General features: G+C 50.4%; 1 protein-coding gene across 4 annotated transcripts in view; it reads right to left on the reverse strand.

Moving 5' to 3' along the window:
* LOC144205243 (pro-neuregulin-3, membrane-bound isoform-like) overlaps nucleotides 1–5,316 on the reverse strand; it is a 79,774-nt gene extending 74,458 nt beyond the window's left edge. For all 4 annotated transcript variants that reach the window (XR_013328034.1, XR_013328033.1, XR_013328032.1 and 1 more), the window contains exon 1: nucleotides 3,707–5,316. Coding sequence is in view for 1 of the 4 variants with exons in the window: in XM_077729468.1 (XP_077585594.1) it covers nucleotides 3,707–4,391 (685 nt within the window). In the remaining 3 variants the exon portion in view is untranslated. The remainder of the gene's footprint in view (nucleotides 1–3,706) is intronic.
* Nucleotides 5,317–9,125: the final 3,809 nt, after the last annotated feature.

A 9,125-nucleotide genomic window follows, 5' to 3' on the forward strand; every position in this document is an offset into this window, starting at 1 on the left:
GGGTCCCGTGAGAAAGCGTCATCGAGTTGTAACACTCCGATAAAAGGTCAGCGCGTGTGACCGGGTTATGGATTCCAGTCGTCCCCGCCCGGCACCCCCCATCACCAACGGCAACCGCTGGCCGGCGTTGCCATTCGGAACGGACGGGAGATATTTATCACGCCGGACCAATTGTTTGTGGCGTCAGCGCCCCATCGATCGCTGTAGCAGATCCCATCAATAGCGAGTGGACATAACAACATTTGAAGAGAGCAAGACACAGGAAGACCAGTCCAAAAAAAACGCCACAGTCATTAACCTACACGTGAAAAGAAACTCTTTGTGTTCAAGCTGACCAACGTTTATTTATTGGCTGTCCATCCGCTGCCAACGGATTGGACGCCTCGCAGGGTCCCATGTCTATGGCCAGTGGCGGCTAATGACTTCCTTTTGCTCATTTTCCAGGCTCTTCCTACGTTTTGATTTGAGGGTATTAATGGGTCAATTCTGGGTAACTTACTGCTGATGACGGGTCACTTACTGCTGATTTTGGGCCATTAGCGAGCGCGACACCTCCTGCAGACACACCGTCACTGTGTTTATTTTTTGGGTCAAAAATAATGAGCGCCGCCGCTTTCAGGAGAAATAATAATGGCGGAACTACCCGCAGGTTAGTAACGTTTGTGCACCGTTAAATGTTTTGATTTTGTAAAATTGAGTTTTGCCAGGGAAACGAATCCCCGTCTTTTTGCGGAAAAAAAGATGAATTTTATATAAAGCATTACAAAGGATGGGCAAAATTAATAATAATCAAAAAGATATCAATGACACCCCCCTTTTTTTTTCTCCTGTCATGACGGCTCACTATTTCATCTCCCGAAACGCCATCCTTGAATGATATCAAGGCCAGTATCCGATTAGCTGACGCGAGCCAGGGCATCTGTCTGGGCGTTTAGAGGACAAAAGGGTAACCCAATCCCTCCCAGCCGCTTCCCGTTCCCGTTGTTGCCAAAGCGACAAAGCCCACCGTCAACCCGCATTTCATGGTACGCCCCGTGGAGTTTTCGGCGCTCTCCATCATCGCCGCCCTCCACGCAATTAGCCGATAATGAGCAGAAAAGTTCATTTAGTTAAGAGGCAATCAACAACGCAACCCAGACGCCGGCGCCACCTAATTAATCCCGATCATAAAAATCCAGCGAAAAGCTTTTTTCCAAGCTGGCCGTCCCGCCCAGATCTCAGCACGGGATTTGCCAAGTGCTGACGCACGAGAGGCGCAAATGTTGATGGCGTTAGCCAGCGGTCTGCCAACTTTTACCTCCGTATGCCAAGTTCCAATACTATCACAGGACGCGAGGGCCGATTGGACTAGACCAGGGGTGGTCAAGTCCGGTCCCCGAGTCCTGGTCTGTTTTCAATATCTGCCTCCTCTTCCACACCTGAATCAAATGATCAACTCATTGGCAAGCTGTCCCTGAACATCAAATCCCTTTCAAGTGGGAAAACTGGGATTGAGCCATCCTGTTTCACTGACGGTTATCTGCGTTGAATCTTATTTGACGTGGGTCGATCGAAGGACTGCTGGATTGGATGCCAGTCGCCGCCCGTGAGATTACGCTGCCTGCGATTGTGCATCTTATCCAGTATCAAGTATCTTTGAGGGTGCTTGCTGTAAAATGTCATTTCTGGGGGAAAAAAAGGGAGTCATGCCATATCGCCTGTGCATCTAAATTTATTCCGCTCCATTATTTTTCTTTGGATCAGAGCCGTTCGACTCCCACACAAACACACACGAACGAAAGAAGACACACTCTGGGTTCCATCCGAGACGACTTTAAACGCACTATCTGGCTGGCGCAAAATTATCGGCGCGATAAACCGCACTCATGTGAAACTTGTTCCACCCTTTGACGGAGACTTTATGAAGCGTAATCATATGCGCACGCCTCCTCTGAATGGACAAGCGGCGCTTGACTCAAGAGGGGTCGTAACCCGGGTCTTCAAAAGCGCCATTGCCACACTTAAAGTACATCTTTACTCACTCCTAACACGACTCACCGGGGGAAAAAAATAAAGTAGTATTACACTTCTATTCCAACATCATTTGAATCCCGCTAACGCTCGACGACAGCTCGGCTGGTGGGACTCCCAGAGAGACGTGGTGACTCGTCCCGAAAATGCATCTTTTGTAAAGAAAGCTTTGTCGTTGGCAGTGAAGGAAGTGAAGAGGTGGGCAAAAATCGGCTTAATTTCACAGAATTTGGAAGCCTGGTTTGTAAACACGGAAGCTGGCCGAGTTGTGATCATTTTTGTCAGTACCAATGGCGGCCATATGTAAACACCCACACAGGTTTGGGAGTCTTTGCGTGGATTCGGATCTCCCGGCGGCGCCGTCGATGTCATTGATCGGACGCCGCCTCGGGGAATGTCAGCGGTGGGAAGCCAGAAAAGTCTCGTCATCGGCGAATGGAACGATCGGAGCCGGCCGGGGTTAATCCGCTATCGTCAGAAATGATGGGGGAAAGGAGTAATCCGCCGTGGTTAGAAACGGCGCGTTTTGCAATGGAGTCATCACAATTTCTATTGACTTTGGTATTAGGCCACACTTACGGCTTACTGATTGGACTGGATTGGCTGCCATGGCCAACGCTAGACGTCAAATCCATTTAGGCAAAATGACAATTGACAATTCAATCCATTTGTAGCAGGAGCGCCCAATTAACATTTATTTTGTTAAAGAGGCATTTACTGCCAATCCACCCAGGAAAAATCTATTCCATTACTGTCATTGGCAATGGCAAACAAAGAGTTAAATATGATGAGGAAAAAAACTGCATATTTAGGGCACCTGGCAGGCAAAACCGTAAATTGATAGCTATGATGTAACTAATTTGTATAAATAAACACTCAAATAAAAGAATATGTACAATATCCGTGAATAAATTCCATAACGTTTGACCATAGGTTATCAAATTTGCAGGATAGTAAAAATGCATTTAGGAAGTATGAGGTCAAAAGGTCACAAAGGCAAGAAGAATTTGTACGAAAACTGACGACGGAAGTCAAAGGTCATAGATGTGAAAGTAGGACAATGCTTGGAATTTTGCTGCTTAGGCTCAAATGCACTCTCATTATTTTGATTTTGATCATAGAAAATCAAAGCATAAAGACCAATGTAATGCCACAAAACTCTGATCATTTCCGATCCATTCACAAAGTGGACAATGCCAAAATGGCTCCCAGGAAGGTCAATTGAGAGCCTTCCAAAATAAAAGCCAAGACACACTGAGAATAAAAAACAAGTCTCAAATCCCAGAATGTCACACAACATATTCAAGCCAGCTGGAATGAATGACATAAAAGTGCATATTCATAGAGATGTTATTTTTCTGTTAAATCCCCGCCCCCACTTCCACTTCTGCAACAAGCTTGAAAATACCAAGAAAGCATCGAGTGAATTCAGGTCTGAGAGGTGCCAGACTTTCCCGGCTGGGAAGGCCCCCCCTCCCGGGCATTTTCCTCAATGTCTGTTGTGCTGGCATTTACCAATATGTTCGATATGTAAATATCCTAGTGCGAGTAACTGGAAGAAAAGCAGTGGCTCGGCACGCCCCCCGCAAGATACTACTTAGAGCCCTCCGCACGCTCGACTCCCAATCGCTTGAAGCCAAAGACCGAATGTGGGCCAGGACCAACGTATACAAGATCTTCTACCGGCCGGACTTACGTGTTTTGTGTCTTCCGTGCCTGTGCGTGGCGGCGCTATTGGTGGAGGAGGCCCCCGTGGTGGTGCGTTCCGAAGTCCACATCTGCGTGGAGTCGTTTAGCACGCTGGGATTGGACGGGGACGGACTGGACGTGGCCTCCCCTTTTCGCCGGGGCGTACGAGGCGGAGGCGTGTGACCCGCCGGGACGCGCCCGTTACGATGTCCGTGATTGCGAGGGGTCGCCGGGCTGCCCGAGGCCCCGCCCTCTCCGGGGGCGGCGCCGTCGCCGGATCGAGTCCTACCCCTCCCCACCGTCACGGTTCTGGCCGTGGGTGCGGCGGCAGTGGTTGTGGTGGTGGTGGTCTCGGGCCCTTTGGGGATCCCGCTGGGCTTGGAGAGGAAAATGGGGTCCTGTCCTATCCGGTTGGCGTCCACCAGGTCCGTGGGCACGTAATCCCGAACGGTGCCCACCACGATCCACTTGAGGAGCATCAGACTCAACCCCAGGCCCACGAAGCCGATGAGGAGCGGGACCACGCAGAGCCACGTCTGCTGGCGGGGCCACAGGGACCAGCGGGCCGGCCGTCGAGCGGTGCCCTCGCCGCCGCGGACCCCGGAGGCGCCCGGCGGCTCCGGCTCCTCCAAGATGACCGCGCCCGTCCCGGAAGCCTCGCTCATCCTTCCCGGCCCTTCTTTACGGCTCATCGGGGGTTAATCCTGCGCTCGGCATGCGTCGCAAACCCGGTGGACCGCTCCGCCGATAATCCGCGTGAGGAGAAGGGGCCGATGGGAGTGGAGCTGGAGGGGGAACGCGCGCCCAGAGTTGGCGGCGTCGGCTGGCCGGGCCTGTCCGGCCCACGTTCAACTCCGGAACCACCGGGGGAGGCGACACCGGGGCGGGAAGCTTTTGTATCCGCGCACGGGAGCGTGGCGCTGCAGCGAGGGAGAAGGAGAAAAAAAATCCAGACCCAATCCCTACTTAGCATGCACGCGGACGCCCCGCCGTGTCCCGCTTGGCCAGTGCGGGAAAATATTCGATGGGCAGAGGAGGGGCGATCCGGCCGGAGTCTCCCGCCCCGTCGGGGTCCCGGAGACGGCTTTACCCGGGGGTGGGTCCCGGGATTCTGGCTCCCGCTCGGGTTCTATCTTTTTTCCAATTGGTGGCTAGTAGATTCCTCTGCGCCTCCCGATGCAAAAAGCAACAATTCAGACCGGAGTGAAGAAGCGGCGCTGGCGGGAGAAGAGGAGGAGGAGGAGGCAGAGGAGGAGAAGAAGGGCGATGGGACGTAGGTGGAGAGGGAGGTGTTGTCACGGAGCGCTATCGCAGGGCGGCTTAATCCGCTAAAGCGACGCATGATCTGGCTTCCTTTGCGCAGCCAGCTTTGGATGGCCTTTCCCTCCCGGACGGCCGAGCGTCCGGCGGGAACATCCCGGCCAAAAAACGAGGAGGGGATATCCAAGATGCGCCGATTCCGAGAGGCGGAGAGCCTCCGTTTGCCGTCCGCCGAGATCCGGTCGGCGTCACCCGGTGAGGGCCGGCGACATCCCGAGACGGGTTTGCTGTTCGGGAGGCTGGCGGGCGGGAAGGCGGCCGATAGAGAGCGCGCGGCTTTCGCCTGGAGAGGCAGAGGGCGAGTGACGAGGGAGGAAGGGAGGGAGGGAGGATGCGGGAGCGCCAAAGAGAGATAGAGAGAAGGGGAGGAGGCTGCACCTGCTTGGAAATGTGCCCGCCTCACTCACTCAGTCAGTCAGCAGGGGAGAGCACACAACCAACAAACGCTCACCAAAATGCAACGTGGATCCAAATAATACCAAATGAATGAAGCGTGCTGACGAAGAAGAAATTGACAGCCAAAGACGACATGTCCACCCCCTTTGAATCGAGGGTCGGCAACAGAAGGAACCAAATTCATTGGCTGCCACACTCCCACCACAACGTTCCGACACACTGACAAAATGGTTCCAAATGTCCAAATTGCAAAGTACCATCTGAGATGAAATGTAACGGTTAGCAAAATGCAGCATCCCCAACTTATGACCCGATATTGTATCAATATTGAACTCAGCAGCACAAAAAGCCAAAACTTGAGAGTAGAAAGTGCCTGAGTTTGTGGCAAATCCCTTGGTTGCGTGTCAGATTTACACATACCATGTCCATCCATGTGGGCAGCCGGCAGATAAAAGCCAGCCGTTTGACTCGTGGTAACCGAGGTGCCGTAACGGAGGTGCCGTAACGGAGTTGGCGTTTGATGGAGCTTTCCTCCAGGCTGGGGATTATTTCATTTCAGCGCCTTTTATCTCCACGTGTCATCTGGGGGTTATTTTCACTACGTACGCCGCCTTATCGCTCCGTCTCGCGGAACGGGGTCGGCCGGGGTCGGGACGTCCGCCAGGCGGCGACCAATCTATTACGGCGAGCTTTGAACAAACGGCTTTTGAAGCCAGCTCAACTGCGTATTACTTTTCGGTGGAACTTGTCGCCTTCAAGTGCCGAAAAAGTTTAAAGGAGCCGTTTTTGCAGGAGACAAAAGCCACGTGCGGGGAAACAACATGACGGCTACGTGAAAGTCCCGCCCCTCTCCCCCCCCCCCCCCCCCCCCCAGACGCCATTGGTATTTTCCGCACCATTGACAACAAATTTTACATGAAGACGGATGAGGAAAATGTGGGGATGTTTGTCTCTTTTACGGCAAAGCGCCTCCTTCCATTTCCGTCTTTTCCAAAACACTTTGCAGCAAATCATCTCAAAACGCTTTCTAACGAGCAGAGGCTTTTCGCATAGCCATGTTTTTCTTTTAGATGTAAATACAATAATAGCAAAGGATTAAGCGGCCTGCGACATGCATTTCTACACGTTTTGAAGAATCTTTTCATTTGAGTGGACTTAAGAAAATGAAGGAGACACGTGAGCCGGTCCATCAAAGTCACTTCTCACTCGACGGAATAGTTGGTGGAGAAAAGCGCTTTTGTGAGAGCGTCAGTCGATGACAAGTCGCCAGATCCTTGACGGGAAATCACGGGCGCACGCCGCCGCCATACAGACACACATTTATGAAGGCTGCAGTTATTATCTTTTTCGACAAGCGCTTATTTAGAGCTGGCGCTTGAGAAAAATGGTGGTGGATGATTTAGCAAAGGTGTTTGTGTTGCTTTTTAAAGGGTATGCATTCGCTGCCATTGAGAATGGAGACCATCTGAGAATAGGAATACGTTTTTTGGCCCCTCCCAGTCAAAATCGGAACGTCCACTTGTACGGTTTAGCCTTATTTTAAGAATGTACGCTTCGAAGAATTTTGGGACCTCGAGTCACACTTTTTTCAGTTTGGTTGGGCCAGAGACTTTTACTTCTTACAGTTTTTTTTCCCCCCGAGTCCGCCAACAGACGCCGACTGTTTCCCACCTTCATTAGTAAGACGCTGACATCGCCGGTCGCCATGACGACCGGAGAAAAAGCCCTCACCGGTGGCGCAAACAAGCCGGCTTCTCGGTCACGTACGTTTAAGCGTCGGTTCGCCAACGCCGCCGCCGCCGTTTCTAGCTCGCTAATTAGTGGTGGCATTCGCGCGGGCCCGTTGATCGTCATCTCCGACGGTCGTTAGCGCCGGCTTTTAAAGCGCCGCCGCCGCCGCTCCAGAGGAACACTCGCTTGCGGATGTACAAAAAAAACTTTTTCCTTAAACTAAACTTTCATTTATTTATGTAAATATCTATCTGTATAGGTATATGCATCTGTAAATATAAATATGTATGTGTACATGTATGTGTATATGTATAGGTATTTGTATATGTATATATAGATGTGTGTATTTGTGTATGTGTATTTGTGTGTGTATATGTATGTGTACATGTTTACATATACATGTATAAAATAAATAACAGTCAGTATTTAGTCTGGGCTATTATTTCCTATTGTGGATAGATTGTTCTGGTTGGAAAGACGAGGACAATTGGAGTCCCCTTAACAAAAAAGCGGCTGTTTTGTGTTTTGAGTGAATGCTAATGCATGCTAATTGGCGCTAACAAAAGTGATTCAATTCAGCACACAACCAAATATTTTGGATGTTGTAAACACCGCGCAATAACGTTGAATAAAATGGCAAGAGAGAGTAAAATGCTGCAACAACCCGTGCAGGGCTTTTATGGTGAAAATGTCTACAATTGTTGATGATTTATTGAGAGGCTGGCGCCCCAATCTAATATCTGTCATCGCCTTTTCTACAGTGGTTTTGTAATATCTGATTTTGGCCACGCGTTTGCTGCTTTTGACGTCACGTTCGGAACTGCCAGACTTCCCTGAGAAATGGATTAGAGACACCTCCTCCTCTTCCTCACCGGGAAATAAGAGACACCTCAGTCCTACACCAACGCCGCCTTCGCGCCACGTTCCCGCCGTTCAGCCCATTGGCGGCAATTTTAGCCGCGACACCACCTACGTACGATTGATAAGTGACAATGAAGAATGATTCCACAGAGGAATTCTTCGGCGACGGTGTGAAATGCCTGGCCGGTCGGCTGGTTCGCCCGCCCCTGACGGCGTCAGCCATCCAATCCGTTTTGAGAGTGGAAGTCGACAAAGTTTCAATTTACGGGCAAATAATGCGCCCCGTGAGACGTCTTTGTTCAACATTTTGAGATTTGTGCATCTTAAACGGACAGACGGATAGATTCAAAAAGCAGACAGAGCGATAGAGAGAAAGAAAAAAACTGAAATCTGCCATTATGACAGGAAGATGGTTTTCCGGGGACTCAGCCGTGGACCTTTGACTCGCGGGTGGACATATCGCCGGGGAAGAGATTGACCCCTGAACGGACATGTCACAGAGATGAACGCCACTTTGTGCTTTCTCGGGGACATTTTTGTCATGCCGTCCGTCCGTCCCTGGACGGGGGATAAACACGTTTGTTTTTTTTTTTTAGCCGTGGTGTCAACATGTGGGTGACGACGAATGCCCTGTCCGTCAATGTCACGCCACGTTGAGACAAACAATGGAGCAGTCAACATTGAAATCTCAAAGTGCAGAAAAGCTCCAGGCCACCACTGACCCTTTTTGACCGTTTCATAAACAGGAGACGGGTTTGCCAAATATTCTTGTGATGGCTTAACACTGGCTTATTTATACACCATGTGAGATATAGTCAGTAATAATAGTATGACTGAAAAGTAGGAATAGTACAATATGTGACTGTATCATTGGTTATCGATCTCTTTATGATTCGTTGCTACAGATGATTGGATTGTCTTGTTGTGGCTTCAATGAAGGAAGCAAAATATGTATAAATATTTCTTGTTTTGCTTTGTACTGGCTCACTACTCTCTCGTTTAGGGCCATTCGCACCATCAAGTATTTGTAAAACGTGTTGATGTGCACTACGGCACGCAAGCACGGGTTGCAGTCAGTGGGCGTGAGGAGGCGCTCAAATGGAAAAGACTTCCAACGA

Source organism: Stigmatopora nigra, chromosome 12 (genome assembly GCF_051989575.1).
Source record: "Stigmatopora nigra isolate UIUO_SnigA chromosome 12, RoL_Snig_1.1, whole genome shotgun sequence".
Classification (NCBI taxonomy): domain Eukaryota; kingdom Metazoa; phylum Chordata; class Actinopteri; order Syngnathiformes; family Syngnathidae; genus Stigmatopora; species Stigmatopora nigra.